This window comes from Clupea harengus, chromosome 22 (genome assembly GCF_900700415.2).
Source record: "Clupea harengus chromosome 22, Ch_v2.0.2, whole genome shotgun sequence".
In the NCBI taxonomy this organism is placed as follows: domain Eukaryota; kingdom Metazoa; phylum Chordata; class Actinopteri; order Clupeiformes; family Clupeidae; genus Clupea; species Clupea harengus.
In genome coordinates, this window is record NC_045173.1 from 15,936,095 (window position 1) to 15,962,788 (window position 26,694).

A 26,694-nucleotide genomic window follows, 5' to 3' on the forward strand; every position below is an offset into this window, starting at 1 on the left:
ACAAGGTTGACTTTCAGTATCCATACATGAAGAATGTATATACACATGCATTTATGTCTTTGCACACGTGAATACACAGCTGAAAATATATGGAGATGGATTTAAATCTTTGATTGTGCACGTGAATATACAAGTAAAAATGCATGTGTGTGTGTGTGTGTGTGTGTGTGTGTGTGTGAGAATGTGTCTGTACACAGCTGGAATCCCATACCTGTTGTACCAGTTGAAGAGCAGCCAGTTGACCCCCTCTAATTGGTACTCTCTCAGAGTGTTGCCGCTGCGGTACTCTCTGTACTCCTCCAGCTTCTTCCAGGATGCCGCAGGGGGTCGGGGCTAGGTGGCAGAGGAAAGGGGTTCATGGAGGTCAAAGGTTAAATAAACAAGTAACTAAAAGCAGTCTGGCACTGCCTTTCAGTGAATATAACTGAACTGACTGTTCTACTACAAGACTAAATAGGAATTTGTGGGGTAGTGACATGTGCATATTATATTCTCTTCTGTTAAATTTGAGGCCACTGAACCATCCCTTAACCAGTATAAAATCACTACTCTCTTCCAGTACCTCTCAATACCAACACAATGCTTTTTTTCTAACTTTTCAAATCAAGGTCACCAGTCTTTGTCCCAGCAAAAAGCAGAGCTGCGATACATTAGAGCTGAGATCAAGTCTAGAGTCCGGCTACAGCAGAAGCCCTGTGGGGGAGAATGCCAGCACCTATAGATTGGAGCACTCACCGTTTTCTTAACACAGGCCTGCCGGCCCTCGATCTTCCTGAAGTCCCCCACCTTTGTCTCATCCACGTCCTCCTTCAGCTCCCAGGTGGCATCCTCATAGGGCAGAGACATCCACTTCACCAGGTAGTACACCACCGGCTGCAGGGAGCAAACATTTCATACTGCATCATACTAATTACAAACGAATTATGGCATATTCATTATCTGATAATTTCCAATTGTATGTTCATTATTATTGATATTGAATTACATGATGAGTTCTCATGCATTTCAGAATGACAGTGGCTTCTAGAACAAACCTCTCCGTTGTCCTTGTCCACACTGTGGGACTCGTCCAAGATGCGGTCCACCTCCACATAGTCTGGGTTAAAGGGCTCCTCCTCCTGAGGGCACATGTACAGGGGGAGACATTAGGGGACAAGGGCTTCACAACTTTCATTTACCACAGGTGAGATGGCAAAACTGGACAATTACAGTCACTACAGAAAAAGGGTCAAAAGTCATGTCATAAAGAGTCAAAATGATTGTGTTTCACATGTAAGGTGACCAACGGGAAAAAACAAACATAAATCACCTCTGCCTTACAACATGAGACCAGATTTGCCTTATAATTCACAAATAAATGCCATGCGATTCACAAATGTATTTTGTGATTGACAAACCATATTTTGCCATTATGCCTTTTATTTACTGATTGACAAATCTGCATTTACAAACCGCTTTGCTTTTTCGAACTTCCCTGCATTTGTGTGTGTTTTTTTGTTATATTCCTGAAGTGGCTCTCCACAAATGGGGCATTCAAAGGGGCATTCTCTGTGGCCTATCATATTGCTCTTTCCACTTTAGCCAAACACATCAGCATAGATTGGTCAAAACTTAACTTGATCATACTGTGTAACATCCGCACAGTGTGAAACCACCACCACACTACCAAAGCACTGTGTCACTATCTGTGCTGGCTAATTTAATAGATACATATTTAGTTTGCCATGTTAGCCATTTCTTCTGTTGTTAAATAACTTTGCTACATCTTTGCTATAGCATCGGTTATTGCTACTGTTGACATCATAGCCCTGGAGCATTACAGATATCCTCTTTCAAAGTTGGCCTCATAATACGAGATTGTGCATCAGTGCAACATGACACACAAATGTATTCAAATGAGCACTGACCTCCTGGAAGAGGTTCCTCATCTGGGTGTGTTTGATCTTGAATCTCTTCAACTTCTGGTGGATTCTCTTGTCTCTCTCCAGCTGTTCAAGAGTGGCCCACTCACAGTGCAAGTAGGAGCTGAAGAGGGAACACCACACACACAGACAGACACACACACACACACACACATATCACACGTCACACACCAATATGTAACTCTTCATTGTGCAGGTTCTGCACAAGAACTGTACAGGAGTTCACTTCTGTAAACTGAAACCAATATCAACACGTACTAGTTTTTGTACTTGACAAAGAACTCCTCCACATTGATCAACTGGCCTTGAGTGACCTATAACACAGACAAGAAATGACAACAGTAAAAATGACTTAGAAACCAACCTGGACAAAAGATCAAAATTACTTGAAAGGGATTTTAAGTGTGTGTGGGGTGAGGTTTAAGGCCATGCATTACACACACCTCTTTCTGGGTTAATCTCATAGATAAAACCTTATCCACAATGGCAGCATCTTCCTCGTTGGGATTCTCCTGCAGAGGACAATGGCACACATCTTTTTAGTTCGTCACCCAAAAGACAATCCTCCAATCAGCATCTCATCAAAATACCAGCCTTCTGTGACTAACCCTTGATATTGAAGATATTGAAACTCAAATGTCTTTTTTACCTATACAAGTTTTAACAAGTTCAAATAGAGTTGCTGCCCCTCCCTCCAAAAAAACACACAGCAGTTGAAACATCCAATTCCAAACTCACCACAATAGAACTTAAGGAGTTTTGAGCCTGCCCCTATTTGTAGATCTTTTTGGGTCCAAAATTCTATTAGGGACACTTAACAGTCCAGTATTGAGCAACAACGTCAAACCCAGCAACCACAAAACGGCTATACAATGGAATCTAATGAGGTAAGCATCTGCATCAAAGTAAACCGCTTGTTTTCACCGCTGACAGGCTCATAAACGTTATTGCTAGTGTCTGACAACATGGATAGGATCCCTACAGGGATATACCTGCTTCTGTTTACCTCAAAAGAAACTGTTTGTACTATCAGTGCTTTGTCTGTCTCTTCTTCCGGGCTCTGATGTAGCAAACTATTCAAGTGGCTGTAGTTGATTACTTCTCCATTTGTAAACGTTAGAAAACAGCCCCTCACCGCAATAATCGACTACAGGCACTGTATGGGGTGCTACGTCAGAGACCAAAACTAAAGAAAGGTAAACCACTGACTGTAGAAACAGATTTTTTACAATTTCTTTACAGTTACTGAGGTAAACAGACACAAGAATATCTCTCTAGGGGTCCGTTCCATGTAGTCAGGAAATAACATTTCTGAGCCTGTCAGTGACGAAAACAAGCGGTTTACTTTGACGCAGCTGTTTGCCTCATAGGATTCCATTTTATAGCTGTTGCTGGTTTAAGCGTTCAAATAAACTACTGGTCCGATTTGGATCATTAAGTGTCCCTAATAAAACTTTGGAGCCAAACAGTTGGCCCAATAGACCCAAATAGGGCACAGTTTAAAACATTCTATAAACTTTTAAAAATGTAAGTTCTCCTTAAAGTTCTTAATACTTGGAATTGATGGCATTTTATCCTCTAGTCACTAGTACTATATTGCTATAGTTCTTCCCAGCCTTTAACAAACTACCAACTTGCCTTACTTACTCACAGTCTAAAAAGAAACCAGAGAACACATCTCATCTTGCAGGCTCACCACAAAGAACTGCATGCTGTTGACGCCGTCTACGTCCAATCCCAGCTCCTGCTGGAGCTGCTCACCCATGGACTTGCTATGGGTGGCAACAGGCGGTGCAGCCGGCGTGGTCACGTCCACGTCCTCATCTGCATCGTCCTCATCGTCCGTGATCTTGATGTCCAGGTCCTCCGTGTACTTCTTCCTCTTGATCTGACGGTTGGAGCGTCGTGTCTAATGGGGGAGGCCAAGGTCAAAGTCATACAAACAAGTTCAAGGTCACATCAGAGAGAAAGCCCCAATAAAGCCAAACGTGAAAGAATATAACTTCTTCACATTTAATCTCTCTATGGCTTTGTACTGCAGTCTAGTGGAAAGAACCAAAGAAGAACTATATATAACTATATATGTTAGAATATAAAATACATGATATATATGTTACATGTCTATATTTGACACATCAAAAAGGAAGGGGGAGGGAGAGAGAGTGTGTGTGTGTGTGTTAGTGTATTCATATGTAGGTGTAGAGGAGTGCTGTACCTGCAGCATGTCATCCTCCAGTGCCCGCGGAGAAGCAGCAGGGCTGAGTTCCCCTTCAGAGTGGTCTGAGGAGCCGTTCCTCTTCCTCTTCTTCCCACCCACTAGAGTAATGGTGCTGAACACAGGGAGAAAGACGGGCAAGGAGAGACATCCTGAAGTTAGAGGAGGGACAAGAAGACAGCAACGACACGAATATACCCATAGGACACTCCACAGAACATTGGTTGACCTTCAGCTGATGTTGCAGTCATGACCCAGAAAGTAAATATCAGGTGAAGGTCTTATCTACACAATAAGCAGCCGGTCAAGGTCAAACCTATAATACATTTCCATCTCAAACAAATCAATCAATGCACCTACACACACACACACAAGCGCACACACACACACACACACACACAGATTCTTACTTGAGTTTAGATTTGCCTTTGCTCTTGCTTCCTCCACTGGTCACCCCGGCAACTCCTCCAACCGCTCCTCCCGCTTTGGCCTTTCCTTTCTTGTCTCCGCCTCCTCCTCCAGCCGCTCCTCCGCCCTTCCCTCCGGCCACTGCTGCCACCGGACTCTTCTTCTTACTCCCCCCTCCCCCTCCTCCCTTCTTCTTGACCACTGCAGCGCTGCCACTTGCACCTTCCGCATCCGCCGAGGTTTGCCCAGAGGGTAGCTCGTCCTGGTTGAGCACACGTGGGATGTTGCGCTCGCCGCGGGCCTTGGCACGGGCGATGGCCTCTGCCACAATGCGGTTGGCTTTCTCCTGCTTGCACAGGGTCTCCACCCGCCGCACTGGCTCTTGGGCCTTGGCGAGGCGCACGCCGGGAGAGGCGACCGTGGTGGTTGTAGAGGCACCGGCGGCTGACGTGTTGATCACTTTCACCACGGAGAAGGTGCCAGCTCCTGACGAGGCACCGCTTGTCTGCACGTGCACACAAAAGCAAGAGCGCAAGAGGGAAGGTTACACATGGAGAAATCATATTCTTTATAAGCCTCAGGAAACACATTCAAGGAAATGAGGATACATATTAAATCATTTTTAGGGGCAAAAAAATATGCAGACATTCTTCTGTTTATGGTTATATACTTACAGCGCTGTCTAACACCTAACCCGACAAGAGCAGTTTATTCACTATGTAACAAGTCTAAGCATTCCTCATCCTTCAACTACCCTTCAGAGATGAGGAACCCTCACCTTGGAGTAAATCACAGTGTACAGGATGGGACTACAGTGAAAGCGATGGAGAGATTAAAAAAAGATTGATGATTGCTCTCGTACCTGTGGTTGTAGCAGCAGTTTGAGGGGCACTGCCAGTCTCTGCCCTCCCGGCCCCTGGGTGATCTGGACCACCTGGGGGGTGCCACCGGGTGTGGAGACGAGCTGAAACTGTAGCAACAGGGCAACATTAGTTACTTACAAAAAGCTCTTATAGAGACAGATACAACAATAACTTGCATTTCAAATGACACAAGCATCTCAGGAAGACAACATTAGTTAAAAGAGGCAACCTACAGTTCTTACAGACACAGAGCCAAATGCCACCAACACCTTTGTTAATCTTCTTAGCCCTAATAAGGCCATTTCCTGTTGTTTAATCACAACATAAACAGGTGATGACTTATAAAGCTGCGCTCACACCAACCTTGGCTCCCTGCTGGTTAGGCTGCTGCTGGACCTGCAGCTGGATGGTGAGCACCTTTGGCTGTGCCCCTGTCTGCCCGGCACGGGCCTGGGTGAGCGCTGCCAGCTGGCCACCCTGCAGTACCAGCTTCCCCGGCATGGACCCCAGCACCAGCCTGGGCTGCTGTTGCTGCTGGCCGGTGCCAGCCACTGTCGCCACCGCCGCTCCGGTTCCGGTCACAGTGGCTGCTCCACTCACGGCCACAGTCCCCGCCTGTCCCGCTTGAGAGGGCTGCTGCAGCACAAGCGTGATCCTCTTGCCCTCGCCCTGAACACAGGCAGGGAAGAGTAAAACAAAGAGAGGGAAATGGAGTGAGAGGTCAGGTTAGTCACTGAGAACGGGAGCAATAGCAGAGATCCACATCAGCACTCTGGCTTGGAAAGGTTTGAAAAATCCTATTAAAACCACTGGATTGTGTCAAAGGAAGGTAAACTACAGGTGTGCAGTCCGAGCACACTCCTCAGGTCTGCTAGGAAAAAAATGGAAGTGGAGCTATTGTCTGAAAATGACATAAATGACCTCACAGGTCGTGACGAGGACGAGGCAACCTTGCACGGGCTTCAACAGTGCTGAAATGCATATACCTCAGCGAATGGTGCTGCTTTCTGTCAGGCAGCCGTGTGTAAGATGACACTCACCTGCTGAGGCAACGTGGAGAGTGTGATCCCCTGTGGTCGTACTGCAGCCGTGGTGCCCGCAGTCGTGGTGACCGTCGTCTGTGTCTGCATGGGTGCCTGCAGAGTCACCTGCGTCTGCGGCTGCATTTGCACCGTCTGCTGCAGTTGCCCTTGTGTCTGGAGCTGCACCTGCTGCACCTGCTGGCCCAGCTGCCCCTGCGACTGGATCTGCACCTGCATGGGCTGAGTCTGTACCTGCGACTGTGGCATGGAAGTGAGTATCACCTGCTTCATTGGCCCATTGGCCGTCTGCACCAGCCGCTGAACCCCGGTGCTCAGCTTCACCTGCCCCTGTCCAGGGGACGCCGCGTTCAGCACAGTTCCGCCGGACACTATAGACATGCCGGGCCTGAGGGGGGTCCCAGTGAGCATCCGCGCAATCGTAACCTTACCCGAGGGAGAACCGGCAGATCCAGTTAGCCCCTGCAGCATCTGGCCCTGGGGACCCTTGAGGATGACTATCTTGGGGGCACCCTGGCCCGCCGCCTGCTGGACTGCAGCGAGCTGCTGGGGTTGTAGCTGCAGAGTGGTGGTCTGCGCCCCCGAGACAGACAGCGGGGAGCTCATCAACACTGTGGTGGCCCCGCTGCTGCTGACCACCGTGAGGGGCGTCTGAGACATTGCCTGAACGGAAATGGGGGCCTGGTAGGAGACCGGGACTGCCTGCGTAAGGGAGACCTGCATGGGCTGCTGCGTATGAACTTGGACTGGGACGGTGGGGGCCACAGCCGGGGCCACAGAGGAGACAGTGGTCATGGTGTCGCTGAGGACCGTGGCCGCAGGATCTGAGGGAGGATCCACCTGGCCCAGGGCCAGCTTCAGCGCCTCCTCGACCGGATCTGAGGAGCCGTGAGAGAAAGCATCCTCCGGCAGGGCGTCCAGGTTGAAGAGTGGGGTGTCGTCAAAGAGGTCCATGATGGGGTCAGCCATGTTGGCGAGCTGTCGAGCGTAAGACCACTCAGAAAATTGAATGTGGGATAGTTGACCACGAATGAACTACCAATGAACAGCAGTTAGCCGTGTGGACTTCAGTCAGACTGATAGGAAAATACTGTAGGAAAAGAATGAAAAAAAATGAGTAGGGAGAGATAAGAGAAAGAAAAGGACATCAGTTCTTACTTCAGCAAAAAAATCCAAATTTGTAGACAGGACTTACCTTATTTTCCTCACAGATGACTTCTGAAAAATCTTGTTCCTGCTAAAACAATTTGCTTCAGGATTGCCTGGGCTGGAAAAACAGGCTTTCATATGGGGCAAAGTTGGGAGTGAGGCTCAGGGGAAGAGGGGTTAGATCTGCCCAGCTTCCCCTGCTAGTCCTTTACCTTTTCCTCCCCTCCCTTTTTCTTATTTATTTGAAGTATCTTCTTTCTTTTCTGTGAAGCCACTACAGAGACGCCCATCAATGACAACATCCACTGTTGCCGTTTTCCTGTGACAGAACAGGACAAGAACTTAACGTTAGAGATAAGTTCAGTCAACTTGGCAACTGGCACTCATTGGGCATCAAAACTAAATTTGTCAAATGAATACAAGTCAATGTCTTGCTACTGAGTAACAGCAGCTGTACTCAGTTATGCTATACTTCAATTGACTTATGATAAGACACCTTATTACTTCACTGATGGAGGGCTAACTACCTAGCTTTTTACACTTGCGTAAAAGAGACTACATTGAGATAATGACAATCGCAGACGGTAAACAGTAAATAAAGCAGTATGATTGACGGAATATAACTAAATAGTTAGTAACATTTGCGTCCGTTCTCTGTGGAGATGCTATCTGTGATGAAACTCTAGTGTCAAGGCAATCGTAAGAGTCCTTAGCTAGCTCCTGAACAAACCCGTCAACAGCCACCATTTAGCCTCGACAAACGTTAGCTTCTGCTAACGATTACTCCATATATTGATTATTTTCATGACAAGTTAAACGTTGTTATGGTCGAATCTAGCTAGCATCTCATTCATTAACTAAGTCTCATACCAAACTCTCTCATTCGGGTTCTCTTTCAATCCCTCTCATCAACAAACCGGACCAAACCAAAGCAACGTGCTACAAAAACCATAGCCTGACTACGTACAGACACGGGTAAGGCCGCGAAGCTTTTTGAATGGCGTTGCGTCGGTTTTTCTGCTAAAATAACCGCTAATAACGTTACCATCCACTGCTATGACATTCTCCATTATAATTTCAGGGTGCTAAATTTACCTTTGCATCGACACACATGGCTTTCTCCGTCTCACAACACTGCACGATTACAGGAAACGGCCAGTGTAGAGCAGGAACTAACATTCTTGCCAGTACCAGCGTCGAAAGTGTTCGCTCGAATCCCATCCGCTTTGCTGCCATTGGTTTGCGGTCCCACAGGCCGGCAATATTCAGATACGCCATTGGCTCGAGGTGGTGTCGATCTTTTCGTTGTGTGGACGAACTGGGCGGGAGATGATAATGGAGATCGGTCGCTGACATAGTTAGGTTGACTCTGTAATAAATGCGGCCTACTTGAGATCAGAGAGGTTGCCTCAACTAGCGATGTGGAATTTAAATGGCAAGAGGAAACACAATGTAACCTGACCCTCCATCTTGACGTAAATTGAGAGTATTAATGCATACAACCGTGTCCGGCCATTCTCCACCAGTTTCTTTGAAATATAGATATCCTTAATACAGGTGTTGGACTCGTGAATGTTTGAAATTGTGGGTTATTTGGCTTAATCTTGGAAAGGGAATAAATTAATCTTCATAAAAGGTTTTTACAATATCTAGGCGAAAGACAAGGTTATTCCCATCTCTTTTTTCCCCAGGCCACCATTTCATCTGGTTTTGAACTATGAAGCAGCATCAGAGTAATTGTTTGATATATATTCTCTATATTGCCTATATTCTTACCAGAACCATGTGTGGATCTTTCACTGAGGTTTAAATTTGTCCTACTTTTACACCATATAACAAGGAATGAATCCTTCTTTATGTTTATGAATCATCCTTGTTAGTAACTGAGGTCTTAATTTTATGTTTTTACTTCTGGATAAGGGTTGAGACATGTGAAAGCATAACTGGCCTAGCTAAATAATGTTGTATGTTGAAATTTCTATCATGCAAATAATGTGTTTCACACACTTAGGGTCACACGCACATCTGAGGAATTTTCTCTCTCTCTCTGAACCACAGTAGTGTAACTGACTGGTTCTGACATGGCCTGGTGCTGGATCCACAGGAGTCCAGCATGACTGAGTGCAGGCTTGCCAAAACAGTCCATCTGCCTGCGGTCAGTTGGTGGCGCTGTGAGGAGTATCCGCTATGTGGTGTGCTTATGCTGGTCCCCTCAGCAAATTCTGTGAGACCATGCCAACTCTGGTGCTGAGAGCTATATTTACAAACAGCTGCCATGATCATTAATACGGTCCAATCGCAGCAGGTGAGTATGGTTTGGAAGGCTTTATTGGAGGAAATGAAGATGTTCAAAAACACAATACTTTGGGTAATGATGAAAAAGCAACAATAGACTTTGTAAGGTTTAGTCCATTTAATACATTTTAAACATTATACAAATTGGTCATAAATGCAAATGTACAGCTGAGCACAAGCAGGCAAGCATTAAATGTTATTATTCCAAGGAGTAAACCGGGATACAATGCACCCTTACAAGAGGAACAGTCAGATTACCAGGAACTGAAAAAAAGTTTGTAAGATGCCTTGAAGAGATAGATCACCTTTTTTCATATTCTTTGATTCAGCAATTAAATAATAAAGCATGTGGTCAATTGTGCTGAAACACCATTTTTTTTGCAGGGCTACAGCTTGTGAATTTTACCAGGCAAATTCGGAGCTGGCACAAACGTAATTCCAATAGATCATGCACCTGTCAGCCAAACCCAATCCAACAGCTATAATTTACCAAAGATGAATTATAGCTATTTTAAAAAGATAAATTATAGCTATTTTAATATGGCATTACAATTATCTGGTGGTTACCTTCAGTGTAAGCTATTGCAGATTTTGATTTCTGTAGCTATTTATTAATCAAATACATTTCACTAGTGTTACCTTATGAGGAAGAGTTGCAAAGTTGTTTTTGTTTTGTAACTGTCCCCACACTTGCAACACTCCCACCCCCTACCCCCTTTCCAAGACTTCCTCTATAGGGGGAAGACCAAGAAGCCAGAGAATGTGGAGTACTTCCAGCCCCCCATCAGGTTTCCCCTCTCCAGCTTGAGGTAGGCCTTGTCCCCCCTCTCCATAATCACCAGGCCAGCGTTGGTGGCTGCTTCTCTTGTCACATCCTGGTCCCCAGCAAAGGCTGATACCATAGGCCAGCCATTTAGCATCAGGCTAACCTATAGGACACACAAAGGGTCATTGTGTCATTCATTAATTCGTCTGTGCGGTCAAATATTGAACAAGAATGTCTTGGATTTACTCTATTTGTTTAGGTGAGTGAAAACATTATATAGAATGCCTGTGTAACATGTGGTCTCTGCATACTCTGCTGTTGCATTGAGGATCTCTCACCTGTATGGTTTGCCTGTTGTAAGCCTTCACCACGTGAAAATTGAAACTGTATACACCTCTTCTAGGAGCCAAGAAGACACTACTCTCTTGGTCAAAGTGGTTACCCACATTCACCAATATCTTAGACAAGGAGAAATGTAGTGAGAACTATTAACATGGTGTTTGATAGACATATTGAAATCACCATGATTATAATGCTCATCTTATCTGTTATGACAAGGCCACAGAGTTTAGGATAGCAAGTTGCTTACCTGGTCAAAGTAAATGATCATGGTGCGATTGCTCATGTCTGTTGGCTCATGGTTTGTCTGCCGAGTGACGGAGAAGGCCACCCGCCCGGTGCCTGAGCGCACCGACATGCCCAGGGCGTTGCCTGCGGGCTCCGAGGATGGGGTGGAGTCGCACACCACCAGACACTTCCCCTCCAGCACGATGGGCTCTGTGTCATTCTGGGCCCAGACCCCCAGGGGCCCCCACGACAGCATCAGCAGTCCCAGGAGCAGGGTCGTCAGCAGTCCAGCAGTCTGACCAGAGGCCCCAGCCTTCCTGCTCCACATCAGCCCTAGAGTGGCCATGGGATATCTGTTTCACTGCAGCTCCACCTGGGAGTGACTGAATTATTCTCTCTGTTGTGTAAAATCAAGTGCCCTTTACGGCATTCATACAACTGCCTTGTAACTGCTGCAGACCTCAGTTATTCTGATCAGGATTTTGGGGAACCTGTGCATTTAAAACAAATTGCTACAACGATATAAAGTGGCACTTTAGCCCTCAGAATGTTCAACAGGTGGCTAGACAAAAGTCCAGAGAAGCTGAATATAAATGTATTGTCAGGATAAAATGGTAGCACACACAATATGCAAAACATTAGATATGCTGCTGTGGTAGTGGTATTAATGACTTCTGAGTGATAAGTAAATAGGTTTTTTTTTCTGGTCCTAACTATCTTTGTCCGTTTCTTTGGACCAAGGGGCCTCCTCTTTGACTTGTTACAGAGACTACAGAAGGCAATGGGCTTAACAGCTTCAGTTGACAGCCATCGTCATCCTGAGCAAGGCCTGGGAGAAACAGGGGAAGGAAAGGAGACAGAGAGGATTGCAGGAGTTATAGGTGGATTCTCATGACAGCAGGAGAACAGGTGAGGAGGAGCAGCAGAAAGCGAGGGATAGTGATGGATAGCAAGAGAGAGAGAGAGAGAGAGAGAGAGAAGGGAGGAGGAGGGCATGAGGTAACGCTCTGGATTGTTGTCAGCAAGAGGGTGAAACCAGCCAGAAGGGAGTGAGAACGAAAGAGAGAAAAAGGAACAACTCCACTGAGAGACCATCTGTCTTTCACACGCTTTCCCTCCCTCCTAACGTTCCACAACATACCCCCCACCACCACCACCACCACCACCACCCCCCCCCCCCCCCTCCAACTGCCTCTCCCTCTGCCCTCCCACTCCTACAGTCTATCCCCTTTTCTTTTTATTTCACTGTAACGATCCTGTAATCATATTTTAAATTCTATCAAAATCTAAAAACATGCAGAGTCATATGGCACATAATCATTTAAATGGCATTTTACAACATTTAATATCAACTCCAGGTTATTAGTTCAGTTTCTCAGCCTGAGAAGGATTTTGACACATAGTCCAATTTGATCAGTTAATATGATTTAATTTAATTTACTTCCAGTGCATTCACATACATCCTTGAATGATGTAAATCTACTTAACCTCTGTTTACATCTTTCACATGTGAAAGTAAAAAAATACTATCAGCAACACCTGTAATAGTCATCCATTTTATCCAGCACAAAACAATAGATCAGGTCAGAGTAAGCTCAAATGTATAACAGTATAACAAGGCATGTAAATACTATTTATGGGATATGGGGATGACATTCCATTTCCGAAAATGACATAATAATTTTCCTATTTTTTCCAAATGATTTTATAAAACCTAGTAACAGAAACCATGAGTAAAGTATGGAAGTATGAATTCACCTGTTTCAGCTTGAAGGGAGCAATGTATAGTTCCTATGAGCTCTGTGTGCCAGTCCTCCAGAAAAATGGAAACAGCCTTTGATCTATCATGTGTGCTACAGTCCTTCTCACTACTTCAGCCACTGGACCCTCCCCTAAAAATCTCCCTCCGACAGTCTCTCTCTCTCTCTCTCTCTCTCTCTCGCTCTTTCTTTCACACACACATGTACACACACAAACATACACACACACAAACAAACACCTACATACACACTTACATACACACACATATGCCTTTTTGTAATGTTTAGATGTCCTACGTTTACAGGTGTGAATACGTTTGGCTGAAAAACATTTACAGATGTGATTAACATGTAACAAAAAAAAGACAGGCACTATAATCACACAAACACAAACAAGACATTCTGACATTTCTATAATCTCAATCACAAGACGTCAAGGATTTATTAAACTACCTGACATACAGTGCACCTAAACCAAAATTCAGACATATCAGTATCTCCATACTTGAATTTCTGATCACTACTACAGTCCTGTTTGTCTTTACAATGGACACTGTTCACTCTGTCCACTCACCCGAGGTTGTCCATATATAAAAAAAAGTTTTTCTCCATCAAAAGCTAAAACATTATGGCTAAGACTCATGATAAACAGTCAATACCTTGCCTTGCAAAGGCAAAATGTAACCAAAATAAAATTAGAACCATAGGTGAAGCTATATAATGGGACAAGCAAAAAAGGTGAAATGTCACTACCTTGTGACAGATTTGGGTACTGCCTTTTAGAAGGCCCCCCCACCCCCCTGATGATCACAGGCCTGCTTGTGAAATGTTGGGAGTAGACGGTTCATCACAAAGCATTGACAGTCTCAGCTGTGAGCATTGTGTAGGACAAACAGGCAGGCAGCATCTCTTGTGTCCTATAGGCCAGTGGTTCTCAATGTTGCTTCAGTGCCCCCCTTCTTTGCAGGTTTTCCTATACCTGACTGGACCTCTTAGTGGCACTCTTGATTAGCTTAACACACATAAGTTATTACATGAGTTATACCGAATTATTCAAAACCATCATAATCACAATGACTTTGATCAGTTTTGCTTGCAGCCAATGGGGGGGGACTGAGCATAGTCCTGACTCAGAGGGGTCTGACTGGTTGGGGACATCCTGACGATGGAGATCTGGCTGTGCAGGTCCGGCTTGTAGAGGCCAAAGCCCAGGCACACAGGCTGGGTGAAGCGGGTGCTGAAGGTGTGCAGGTGGGTCAGCATGGAGGCGGACCTCACCTCCGAAAATGTGATGGTGCCCGCATCGTAGTTGAGAACCAAGGCCACACGGCTGCCCTTCATCTGTGAAGGGAGACGGATTTTCCGGCGGTTGTGCCACGCTGCCAGTTTCCTGTCGTGCTGCTGCGTAAGACTCCAAGACACCTGTCAATCATGAAAGAGACGCTGACAATGAAGAGAATTACAGTATACACATAATGATTTCACAAATGAACCGGTAACACTGAATATTAAGTAAATTGGAGCAATTTAAAAATGTCTGTTTATAAAGAAAGAATCTTGCATGAAAAAAATATCACCAGAAATACTCTGTGATTGATTCTGCACCTTGTTATTGCCAAAGGCTGTGCCCAGTTTGCCTTTTCTCTCGATGATTGGGTAGGTCACTGCAATGTCCCAGAAGCCCTCAGTCTCCAGCTCCCAGTAGTGCGTTCCTGAGGAGAACGTCTGCAAGGTCAGCACCTGAGACCAGTGGTCGAAGCGGTCGGGGTGGGCGGGCCGCAGCCTGCGGGTTTTAACCCTCTCAGCTGTGCGCAGGTCCGCAGAGAGGCTCAGGAGAGGGTGGGCGGAGTTTTGGTCCAGGCTGATTGGGCTACTTACTGCAAGGTGGAGGCGGAGAGTTGAAAGGAAAAAAGTGAAACAGAGGATGTAGCCCACAGCTTCTCAATCATATTTCTGAAGCCCCACTGCTAGTCCCTGGTCTAAGTACACTTGACTGTCATTGTAACAAAAATGGCAATTTCTAATTCAAATTCAAATTCATTCAAATCATGTGTTTTAAGCTGATTAGGTCATTCAGGTCAGCAGAAAGATGAAAAACAAGGGGGGACAGGCTCAGTAACAGGACTGAGAAACCCCCTGGCGTAGAGGATCAGTGGAACTGAATGAAGAGCAGAACTCCCCCAGGTAACAGTGGAGACACCTACACAGCTCTCTCTTGAGGTCGCTGAGGCAGCGCAGTGTCGATGTGATGAACTCGCGGTACTTGTGCTCCAGGTACTCAAGGATGCGCTTTCGATCTATGTCCGCAGACTTCGGGCTGAACACTGGCAAATTCAGGTCGTTCATCAGTCTGTACACCAGAGAGAAAACATCTTAAACAATTCCTGCTTCAGACTCACATTCTCTCTCTGTACACACACAGACACACACATACCTACAAACCAGTGGCGATACCTCTACCCTTTGTAACTTCTTCTTGTTTCTATAAATTGATAAAAAAAATAACTATGGAATCTAAAACTAACATCTAATACAAAAATGCTACTGACTTACTTTGAGTCATCACACTGTAATGCCTGGAAGATACAAACAGGCCAACATTAAGAGCCAGGAAGTACAACCACAACCCTTAGTACTGTATGACATGGAACTTTGTGTAGCTTCCAGTTATCATAGAGCAGACATGAAAACATCAAATGGATCATATCATGACAGTAATTAATTAAAATGGTCTTTGCTTTGCATGTATTAAAAAAACAGTCAAGAATGTTTCTCTTAAAACTCTCAACAGCCAATCAAATTACATCCTCCCTTCCGTGCTACCGAAGTATCGTGTTGATTGGCTTGAATTGTCTATGGCTTGATCAGAGTCAATATGTTTGCTTCCTATTGCAGAGTCAGGACTGTGTACAAACACAGTTTTTTTTAGTGCACACACTGATTGGTCAGGTATTAGCTGAATTTGACAAAAAGTGTATTGGATTAGAATCACGGACTCCGCCTTTGTCTTTGCTTTCCATATGTCATGAGTCCAGTGTGCTGATTCAGTCCTCACCCAGATAAGTAGGAAGGGGTCTCTCTCCTCCAGCAGTGCGGTGATGTAGTGGTTGATGACCTCGGTCTGGGTCAGGTCGGCCCTCAGCCGGCCCCCATCCTCTTGTAGGCTCTGCAGGGCCTCCTGCCTCTCGTGCTGGGTGCTCTCTGTGAGGGCCGACACCAGCTGCTCCACCCGCAGCTGAAGCCCTGAGCTCAGCCTATCCGCCTGAGCCTTATCCATCTCTGCAGACTCCTGAGTGGTATAATCCCCCAACCCAAGTACCAGGCTTCAGATACAGGGCCAAAATTACTACACATCAGTGACCAGTGTTCTATGATTTTATGATGTGAATATGTGTGAAAGTTTTAGATGTGACATGTAAAATCGTATAGTATAGTATAGTATAGTAAATAGTATAGTAAATTCACACAAAAACACCTAAACTTTGACAGACACAGAGAGAAAAGGAAGCTGAATGGGAGATTGTTTTGTATTTGCGCAGTTCACTCACAGATAATGTTCGGATTGTTTTCTCATGTCCCTTGAGAATCTTCTCTCCTTCTTTTATTTTATCCTGCGTTTTCTGTAGAAGGCCTTTTAACGTGACCTGAATACAGAATGCAAACAGTTCAGAAATAATAAATGTGTATATACATGCACACACAAAGAAACAGCAACGCATGTTCTTCGAAACACAGATTGTTAGGTAAGCCTGAGCACATTCCAGTAGCCTGTGACTGTCAGCTGGATCTGAGCTCACCTTTAAGTCCTCCTCCACCTTCTTCAGGCCCCTGACACGATGCTGGCGATGGGCCCCTTCTAGAATGCAGTCTGCACACAGGTACAGGCCATCGTCGCTGCAGAGGTAACGAAACAGCTCCTTGTGCTGGGGACACCTGTGGTGGAAACAAGTTGCTATGGTAACAAGGTATCCTATAGGACCAAACAGATACACAGTGACAAAAATCAAGTGAGAGACAACCATGTATAAAATTTGGTTTGAATGTGGGTGTGAGGGATTATTGTCTAGAATGTGTTTGAAACCTTCAAAACTGATCCAAAGCGTACACCAGCTGTTAAATGCAACTTGTGTTCTGACATACTCTTGTCTTACATGTCTTAATGACATAAATGGTGTCAATAAAAAACTGATCTAAAGCCTTGGAAATTCAGAGCAGTCATGTAGATTCAAACAGAAAACAAGAGAGTGGTGCGTTTGACTCCAGACTGCATTCTTGTCACAAAGTATAAAAATCACTTCCAGCCCGGGACAGGACTAGTCCACTGCCTACCTGCGGCAGGACAGGTCTCCCAGTGGCTCCACCAGCAGGTGTGAGCTGAAGGCAGGGCAGTCCAGGTGTGGCTGCAGGTGTTTGGTGCACAGGGAGACCTCACAGCGCATGCAGGTCTTCACCGCCACGGCACGGCCCTGACGACCACCACCATCACCTCCATCACAACCACCACCATCACTTCCACTGTCACCATCCTTCTCCCCTGTGGGCAGGCAGCAGTCGCACAGCACCACCCGCTGCTCCTCCTGGCATTGCAGGCACACGAAGCGGCCCTTTCTGCCATCTTGCTCTGCACTGCGGGGGCCCCAGGCCTCTCGCACACAAGATTGGCAAAGGCTGTGGCCGCAGGGCAGCAGGTGGGCCTTGTTGAAGAGGTCACGGCACATGGGGCAGGTGAGCTCCTCGTCCATTGAGCCCATGATGATGGCTGTTTAAGTCCAGAGGTGAGAGAGAGGAGAAAACCAGAGAGTTATCCCAGAGTTGAGAACCAGTGAGTTAGCCCAGAGGTGAGAGAGTAGATAACTTACTGAGATTTAAGAGACTATGTGTTAGTGTGTGTAAGACACTTCATCTGACGTTTCCTGTTCCAGTGGCGATCACTCGGACATACACTAGACCTGAACATTTCAAACCTAGCCCCAAGTTTTTTCACACTGAAAACGGAGGTGTTCATACTGAAACAACAGTGTAAGAGTGGAACTTGACTTGCAGCATTTGAAGGAGGAGGGTATTAATCAAGCGCTGCACAGTGCACACAAAATTGCGCACACCCAGATAAAAAGCTCCAGTTGTGAAAAACAAAACAAAAAAAACGATCTAGCTTCCTTGACTATTTAAGAAACCTCAAGGTAAATCATTGAGCGTGGATATGTTCATTGGGTATTTATTGACATGACTAAACTGCAACCCAAGTGAGACAACTGTAACACCATCAACTAGCTTACGATAAATTGACAGCCATGTCTGTCAAGTGAAGGTTTCTCTCTTTCTCTTTCAGTTCAATTAAGTTGAAATAGACTTGCTTTATTGACATGACTGTAAGAAACAGTAATGCTGAAGCAGGACACATACATATAGGCTAGGCTATAAAGGGTCTTTTGTCACGCATGTAATTTTAATATCAAGGTAGATAACCTACCAATGATAATCTCCCTTTAAAGAAACCAAAACAAAGACAAGCCCCAGGTAAATTTGACTTAACCCCTGATCTTTTCGATAGCTAGAAACGTCCTTGTCTCCTTCAGAAACTGAGACTTCATTAGCAAAAACACATAATTTTCACTCGTACTGAGGAAATATACCAAAGACAATCATACATACATTAGCATTATAATTTTATAAGAATAATTACAAGACACATTCAAAAAAGATGTTATTGTCAGATTGTAGTGACATTCTGAGGCTTTCTTGTGTTTCTAATTTATATGTTATGCAAAGTATTAAGGCCAGGTGCCACACAGTGTAAACTAGTGTAAGACTACTAATCAGTTTGCAGCTCCAGGTCCAACTGCTCGTTTAATCTGCCCTTTCATTAGGTTTTAATCCTGTTTATAGGGACTTTTACATTAATTCATCAGCTCTATGTCGGGAAAAGAAAGCTATAGTTAGAATTCCACTCGGAATTTTCCTTGAAGAACCTGACACAGTTTCATAACATAACAGGCTGTGATAATGACCTGACAGCCTTTATTACCTCAACCCAATCCCTACCTGTCACACATTGAGGATCAAGAGATCAGCCTTTCCAACTGCCGGCTGCTGGCTACTACCGACTAGCCACATGCTTGTGGAAGTCTTGGCTCAAACTGAACATTTCTATACATGTCTTGTGTTCTGGAGAGCTGAATTCAGAAGGAAGGCCTACCTGTCTGGGTCCCACCGATGTTGTCTGTCAGAGTTTGTTCGCCATCAAGCCTGATCCTGGTGAAGCAGTGCACAAGTCTGAGTGAGTGAGTACGCCAATGCCTGGCTTATCGCACTCCCATCTCTACTTAACCTGAGAGGCTGACCTATGAGTGCAGGAGCTACTGAGCCATGACAGTCACATGACCTGCTAACCACCAGAGAGGAGGAGGAGGGGAGGAGAGGTTCGGGGGAGTGTCACTTTGGGGGTGTGTGTGTGCACCAGTGGGTTTGTGTGTCTACAAAAATGTGGATACAATCATAAACATGATTTTAATGTGTAAATGTGTCAAATTTACATACAAGATTATGACATTTTGCTATATAAATGACAGTCTTTGAGAGGTGTGGCTCATCATGTTGTAAACCCTGAATGTAAACATAATCTGGGGTTGAGCCTTCAAGACAAGAGCACATGACAGTGATCAAAATGATCATACCTTCAAAGTACAATACAGGTACCATTCTTACTCAAGTGCAACAGTCTGCAGTCATCTTTTACAGAAACTAAAACTTAAACTACAGAAACTGTAGAAACAGTAATTTTCTACAGTTTCTTTACAGTTATTGAGATAAACAGACACAGGTCTAACTCTGTAGGGATCCTTTCCATGTTGTCAGCCACTTATAATAACATTTTGCGTCTGTGAGTGGCAAAAACAAGTGGTTTACTTTGACACAGATGCTTGTCCCATGGAATTACATTGTATAGCTGTTTTGCAGATGGCGGTTATAGCATTCTAACTGAACTACTTGAGCAATTTTGATCACTTTTGTCCCTAGTAAAAATTTGGCCCTAAAAATATGGGAAAATTTGACCCAGGTTAAAATTCCTGAAGTTTCCCTTTAAGCCTGATGTGGTGGTCAAGACACAAAAGTGCACCAATATGACTGAGTGAATTGTGTTTCAAGATTTGTAATTACTGGACCACATTGTGTGTGCTGAGCCTGAGGTGTTTTTTTCTACTGGTTACTATTAAGGGCCAAGCATCATAAGACCTCTTCCTCTCTTCTTGTGTAGTGAACTTAATGCACATTTGAGATTAGTCCATTATCCTGCTAACCAATGTTGCCACACTTGTGTTATGTTCATTTGCAGACATCATTTCCATGTTTTGATTGTTAAAACTGAGTTGTTTGTAGACCTACTTTTTCCTCCTCAGAACTGTATGTCATGTATGTCATGGACAAAGTACTTGAGGTACTCCAAAAAGGCCACCCCACGCCAAACAATTCTCTCCCACATTTTACTTGTGGGCCACCCAGAGCTCTTTTAACACCACTAAGGTACTTGACCATTTCGTCATTCATGTCCTGGTGTCTGCAGTTGTCTCCTATTATTTTCATCCAGCAGATCATGAACCTGGCTGTGATCTGCCTGGTTGATGTTGTTCATGACATGGTGCCTGTTGTTACATTTGTCTACTGCAAAGCCTTCCCCTCCCTCTCAATCAGCATCTCAATGGGAGAGTCGTCTAGGGCAGTGTCCCATGGTGAGGAGCACCATTGTTTTTCTCCAGACGGACTTGCGGAGAGGCTCCACATGATGCTTTAAGTTTCCCCTCTCTGACTCACCGATCGAGCCCCGCAATGCGGGAAGGACCAGCAGGATGGCATGAGGCTCTGGCAGAGTGTCACACTGTGGAGGATAGTCTTCTTTGTGTCCTATATGCACACTGACAGTGTTTCCGGCAACCTCTCGCCTTCCAGCCTGGAATACTCTAGCCTGGAATACAAGGAAAAACAAGGAAGAAAAAAAAAACTCACCTGGCAGAAGGCGAAGTCTGTCTCTCATTTTCGGACTTGGCCAATCTATTCTTTATTTGGTCCTCCATGGCATTTTGTCTTTTCTCCTCTCACTTTAAAATGCTCGGGTAAAGCTGGTAGTAGCCCTTGTTTTCTGTAGCAATTTTCTGCAGCAATGCTGTGACCTGCAGTCCTCGTTGTTTTTGTTGTCAAAGATGTGGATGCGGCACCCACTGTTTCAACAGCATGTTTTATCAATGACTCACCGTCCTCAGTGTACTTCTGGGTTGTCTTTCCATTCAGTCTACTACCTATAGTGAACAAGATCCTTGTGTATTTCCAGAAAGGCCCACCCAGTACTCCCAAGAAGTCCCTGGTTGTGTTCCAGTTATGGGAGGAGTACTCAGCACCAAATGGGAAAAAGCAAGGAGTAAGGCATGTGTACCTGGCTGGCACATAGATATACAGTAAGGCATGTGGGCCTGGCTGGCACATAGACATACAGTACATCATATAATCTCTAGCTGGGCTCACTCTTGTATATCTGCATGGGAGAATACTGGTGGCCACCAGTGGTGTACTGGGAAGGCAAGATAGGGCTAGTATAACTTAATACACACTTTGTTTTGATGATCCACCGGCATACAGATGCCGTGATCCACCCTTATTTGTCCGTGTATGTCCGAGAGCCAGTACACCTCTGGTGGCCACCCCTGTGAATCCACCACCATGATCCTCGTTTCAGGCACTAATCCTTGTGCACACTTGCACTGAATTGCTCTTCTCTGGGTTAAACTACTCTTCCAAGAATAGGATTGCCTGCTGACCTCTTTCCTGAATTTATTTTGCCAAGCAATGCATTCCTCAGCTCTGAGAAATATTGTAAAACATCAGCGGAGGCAAATAGTTTAAAACAATCTATTACACTAAATAGTGTTTGCTATAATTTAGAAAGTTATTTCATATACTAGATTATTATACTATAGGCATCAAGGCAAGATTGGTGCCCTCCAACACCACATTTACATAAGGTGACATTCAAAAGTGTTAGCTTAGTGAGTATAGCCTACTCGGCATCAGAATCAAAATATGTACCCACGTAGTTAACATGTTAAAAAATCTTGTTTAGCTCAAGCAGGAAGTAAAGGGGACTTTCCAGTTCAGCAACATCATAAGGGTCATCTCTCTCTCTTTCTCTAAACTGGAAATAGGCTTATTGATAGCCTACATATGCATGCCTACACATACTGTATGTCTCTTATAAAACTAGGAGGGCATTCGGAGAGCGCAGACCTCTGCCAAGGCTAATATTCCCTATTTTAACAAAAGCAAAAAATGATTCCCTATAATTTTATAGGTTCTTCCTTGGTCCATGATACATCATGTATATACCATCTTATGTATGTATGCAAGCAAGCATGCTTATCCTGATACATATATGAATTAATCTGCCATGCTCCTGACCCCAAGCATCCCTAGTAGTAGCCTCCCTAGGAGTATGGGCTCCTCCAGAACAATTGGTGGCGCAATTACGCCTTAATTATATTTGGTATGTCACCGAAAAGAAGAAGAAAGAAATATAAGGCATGAAGGATTAGGATGTAAACAAATACCCTCTGTTTGAAGTTGTGTTAGACGCTTGTGTTGTAGCTATGATATCTCGGCTGTTACAGTTGCTGAAAGAGGAGGATGATTTGTTTGCACGATTACAGAGCTTGCGAGCCAGGCGTCGAAGGCGGCGACAGTTTATGCGCAGAATAAATCCCCCCACACGAAAAGAGGGGAGTTTCTCCCCTCTGGTTGAAGCCCGGGAAAGGGATTTCGATATCTCTGGAGCGGATGTAAGTTTAGCGAAATTCTTGAAACCATACAGCCAGTTATTCCGCAACACAATAACGCCTGGACCGGTGTTCTATCACTGATCAATCGGCTTAATCATTTTTTGCAGTAAAGTGTCTTTCTGTTTTTGACATGATTTTTAGCCATAAGATCACAAATGTAGACAACACATACTTGTATCGTTTACTGCAACGGTTTACTGCTATTCAACTCCCGAAAACTGAGCAAATTGTCCTCAATGACCGATACACTTTTTATGTTTAATAGGCCGTCGATGTGCCTGTGGTGAGTGTCATTACCAGCAAAAAACCTCAAGTCGTTTTGCTTACGAAGACCATGGGATCTGATTATACCCCCTCTCTTCGGTCTTATATATCATCTGCATCCACACCATCAATGTTGTCCACTGAATGTGTCTCCCCAGCTTTGAATGCTGCACAAACAGTGGACTCAAGTCACATACTGCCTGACTCAAGTTGGCCCACAAGACGTGTGGGCCAACTTGAGATTGTGAAGAGACGTGTAAATACTGAGGATGGAATACTGAAAAAACTGGAGAGAATTGACCTGGAGAAGGAAGTGATGGAAATTAATGAGGACACTGCATTTTGTGCGTTTGTGGCCCACATGCTGTCTAAACTCTCTGAAGAACCAAGACGAGCTGCTCAGTTGCGAATCTTGCAAATCCTACATGATGCCAGGAAGAATGACTTGGGATCTTCCTGAGGAGTAGAGGGAATGATGATGATTAATAGGACAGTGAAGTTATGTAAGGGTTCTGTTCTGTTCTGTTAAATTGTTCAGAAAAATGTTGACATGGTTGAACGGTGATATTTGTTTCACATTGACTCCAGCAGTCAAGAATAAGTTACTGACCAATATTGTAGCAACTCAATATTAAAGTTTGGGTTTAAGCAACCTCTTTTGGTATGGAAAATACTTTGTCATAAAGCCAATGGAGGGGGGTGTTGAGCACACATTAGATTAAATGAGTAATCCACTAATAAAGAGTCACCAAATACTCAAGCTTAGATTATCCCAAAATGTCACCAAAAGAACTAGGGTTAACATAATGGGCCTACCCTGATCTTTAGAGGAAGACACGATACTCATCCAGTATCAGAATTAGCTGAGGGGCTGGAGCTTGAAATAATCAATCTAAATGGAAAGAAGCATCCACGCACTCAAATCTATGCAAAAATCTTTTACTTTGCAAGTTTTGGTCAGACCTTCAAGGCATGAACAGGAAGCAAATTAATGCAGCAGTGCAAAAGGTTAAATAACAGCTCTTGATAAGACTTATTGCAGGACACTTGCATCAATCAGTTGAGCTTGTGTGGCTAAACATCAAGAGAACTGCAGTCCTAAGTTTAAGTTAAAGTTAAAGAGTGTCCACAGAGACAAAGAAACACTAAGCCGCGCCAATTTTTTAAATATACACAAATAGATCAAGCAACTATAGAAATAAATGCTATGTAAACATCAGGCTCCAGCTATCATAAAACATAAAGCATATAGAATACATTGTGTTTTATTCAAAATCCTCATTAAGACCTAGTGGTTGCAGTGTACCCAAGGTGTGAAACCAGAAAAGTTCTCTCTGGCATAACTCCATGTCAGCATCACCTTCTCTATGTGTAGAGTAATCTGCTTTGTGCCCTGGAACCTGAGGAAGGAAATGGGATGTGAGTGATTATTAATATTCATGTCTTTGCGCCTAATGGAACTTTCATGTTCCCTAATTCTTTGCCTAATGGGGCGGGTCGTTTTTTAAAGAAATAGCTTACTATTTTCTTTTTGTTTGCTATACATAATACAAGAGGCTTTACCTTTGTAGACTGTAGCAATGTGTCAGATTCAAGTATGTGCCTTTACTATGACGGTGCCTTTTTTGCTATTACAGTATTTGTTAGAGGCGTAAACCGGGACGTCCCTTAAATCGAGGATTTTAATGTCTCGCCAGTGCCACCTAGCGGTTTGTAATAGGAAAATGCAACTCTTGTGGTCCTGGAAGCGAATGTTTTGGAAGTCGCCTCTTTTTAGCAGTGGTTCCCAAACATTTCATGGCAGGCATCCCACATTGAGAACTACTGACTTAGGGAAAGGTGGGCTTGTTTACTCAGGCACATCAAAATGAATTTCTGGTAGATCTGAAGTTTAATCCATCTTCTTCAATCAATGACTGGCATTTGCATTTTCACAGTGAAGGATTACATAAAGTATCTAAGGTTTAAGGTCGCTCTGCACTGAATTCTCTATTAAATTAGTTGGATTTTAAGGAAAATGCTTAACTGATGGAAATGTTATTAGAATACACGTATTATTCAGTTTAGTGCATTGCTGGTTATCATATTGGCCAGTCCACTTATTCAGACATGATCAGAAGTCATTAAGACATGATCAGATGGTACATTCTCTTCTCACAAATAGCAACTGGTATGTGACCAAGGTGATACTTGTTTTCTCTAAGCTGTAGTTGCTTCTTGTAATCATTTTATGCTTCTGCTTTTATGCTACGGTATTGACAGGCCCCTGCAATCAGACCCTTCTGAAAGTTTAATACATAATCGGCTTTTAGTTGTTGTAGACTTGAATGACAACACAGGATGCTGTGGCATTTGAGTTATTGCTCCCAAAAACGTACAAAGTGGTAGTGACATCAAGACATCAATGTATTAACTAAGCATCTCTAGGCATAACATGCAAAAACATATTACTGGGGATTCACCACTTACTGTAGGACAAGATGTATTACAAAGACGCAGAAGCAAAGTATTCTTATTAGTAAATGCAGTGATCTTTTTGCCTGTGTCGGTTGACATACAATTGATAAACGCAATTGTGGGTGTGCTTTGTCCCAGCTGAATTGGTCTTGTGGTCTTCATGCAACTCGACAAAGTGTGACATGAAATTACACTGAAATGACTGACTGTCAGAAATGTTCACACATTAATGCATGTATACAGTCAGGGATAAGGATGGGTATCGTTTGTTTTTTATCCGATACCGGTACATAACCGATACTTTTAAAACGATACCGGTGCCTAAACGGTGCCGGAACCGATACTTTTATAAAAAATAAAAAAAATGACGATTGACGACATTTAAGAAAGGCTTTTTTTATTGCCAAATATATGAACTGTTTAAAGTAGATTATATATATAAATAAATACGAAACACTTTTTAAAACTTTTATTTAAAACTTAAATAATATATGAACTGTTAACAAAAGTTTAGACTATACTTAAATAAATACAAATACATTTACATTTACATTTAGTCATTTAGCAGACGCTTTTGTCCAAAGCGACGTACAAGGGAGAGAACAGTCAAGCTAAGAGCAATAAAAAGCATGGTGTAACAATAAATACTACTTTACATGAGAATTAGAAAACAACGACCTAGAAAAAAGGAAAAAGAAGTGCAGGAATGTAACTGCTGAAGTGCAAGTTAAGCGCTAGTCAGGTGCCAGTTAGGAAGGGAGGTGCTCTCTGAAGAGTTGGGTCTTCAAAAGCTTCTTGAAGGTAGAGAGGGACGCCCCTGCTCTGGTAGTACTAGGCAGTTCGTTCCACCAACGTGGAACTACAAATGAGAATAGTCTGGATTGCCGTGCTTGCACAGACGGCAGTGCCAAACGACGCTCACTAGACGAGCGCAGCGTCCTGGGTGTAACATTTGCAGGCAGGCAGGCCCGTTAGGAGGGCGTTGCAGTAGTCCAGGCGGGAACTCACCAAGGTTTGCACCAGCAGCTGGGTGGCATACTGGGTTAGGTACGGCCTGATTTTGCGGATGTTGTATAGCGCAAAGCGGCACGACCTGGAGACAGAGGCGATGTGGGCCGTGAAGGTCAGTTGGTCATCAATAATGACCCCCAGGTTTCTTGTTGTTTT

At 44.2% G+C, this 26,694-nt stretch overlaps 4 protein-coding genes across 5 annotated transcripts in view; 1 reads left to right on the plus strand and 3 right to left on the minus strand.

The window, feature by feature from the left end:
• chd8 (chromodomain helicase DNA binding protein 8) overlaps positions 1–8,821 on the minus strand; it is a 21,582-nt gene extending 12,761 nt beyond the window's left edge. Inside the window, exons 1-14 of one of the 2 annotated variants that reach the window (XM_031559290.2) lie at positions 8,693–8,821; positions 7,644–7,916; positions 6,449–7,538; positions 5,772–6,077; positions 5,408–5,515; positions 4,548–5,050; positions 4,138–4,252; positions 3,619–3,831; positions 2,366–2,434; positions 2,181–2,236; positions 1,908–2,025; positions 1,035–1,118; positions 736–873; positions 212–333 (exon numbers count right to left, since the gene is read on the minus strand). In XM_031559290.2, coding sequence (XP_031415150.1) covers positions 212–333; positions 736–873; positions 1,035–1,118; positions 1,908–2,025; positions 2,181–2,236; positions 2,366–2,434; positions 3,619–3,831; positions 4,138–4,252; positions 4,548–5,050; positions 5,408–5,515; positions 5,772–6,077; positions 6,449–7,417 — 2,801 coding nt within the window. In that variant the 5' untranslated portion in view covers positions 7,418–7,538; positions 7,644–7,916; positions 8,693–8,821. The remainder of the gene's footprint in view (positions 1–211; positions 334–735; positions 874–1,034; positions 1,119–1,907; positions 2,026–2,180; positions 2,237–2,365; positions 2,435–3,618; positions 3,832–4,137; positions 4,253–4,547; positions 5,051–5,407; positions 5,516–5,771; positions 6,078–6,448; positions 7,539–7,643; positions 7,917–8,692) is intronic. The other variant, XM_012835302.3, reaches the window with a different exon arrangement.
• A 1,174-nt stretch (positions 8,822–9,995) lies between these two features.
• Positions 9,996–14,070, minus strand: cbln12 (cerebellin 12). The gene is made up of 4 exons (XM_012835134.2): positions 12,984–14,070; positions 11,248–12,054; positions 10,997–11,116; positions 9,996–10,821 (listed from the first exon to the last, which is right to left on the minus strand). The coding sequence occupies exons 2-4, from the start codon at positions 11,569–11,571 to the stop codon at positions 10,624–10,626; spliced, it is 642 nt and encodes a 213-aa protein (XP_012690588.1). The 5' UTR covers positions 11,572–12,054; positions 12,984–14,070; the 3' UTR covers positions 9,996–10,623.
• Positions 14,071–14,824: 754 nt separating this feature from the next.
• Positions 14,825–19,354, minus strand: LOC105906900 (E3 ubiquitin/ISG15 ligase TRIM25-like). Its single transcript, XM_031560311.2, has 7 exons — positions 19,182–19,354; positions 17,315–17,744; positions 16,783–16,918; positions 16,534–16,629; positions 16,041–16,274; positions 15,539–15,561; positions 14,825–15,335 (listed from the first exon to the last, which is right to left on the minus strand). Exons 2-7 carry the CDS (start codon positions 17,734–17,736, stop codon positions 15,098–15,100), a joined length of 1,149 nt encoding a protein of 382 aa, XP_031416171.2. The 5' UTR covers positions 17,737–17,744; positions 19,182–19,354; the 3' UTR covers positions 14,825–15,097.
• Positions 19,355–22,431: 3,077 nt separating this feature from the next.
• Positions 22,432–23,722, plus strand: LOC116218398. Its single transcript, XM_031559980.2, has 2 exons — positions 22,432–22,806; positions 23,072–23,722. The coding sequence occupies exons 1-2, from the start codon at positions 22,618–22,620 to the stop codon at positions 23,528–23,530; spliced, it is 648 nt and encodes a 215-aa protein (XP_031415840.1). The 5' UTR covers positions 22,432–22,617; the 3' UTR covers positions 23,531–23,722.
• Positions 23,723–26,694: the final 2,972 nt, after the last annotated feature.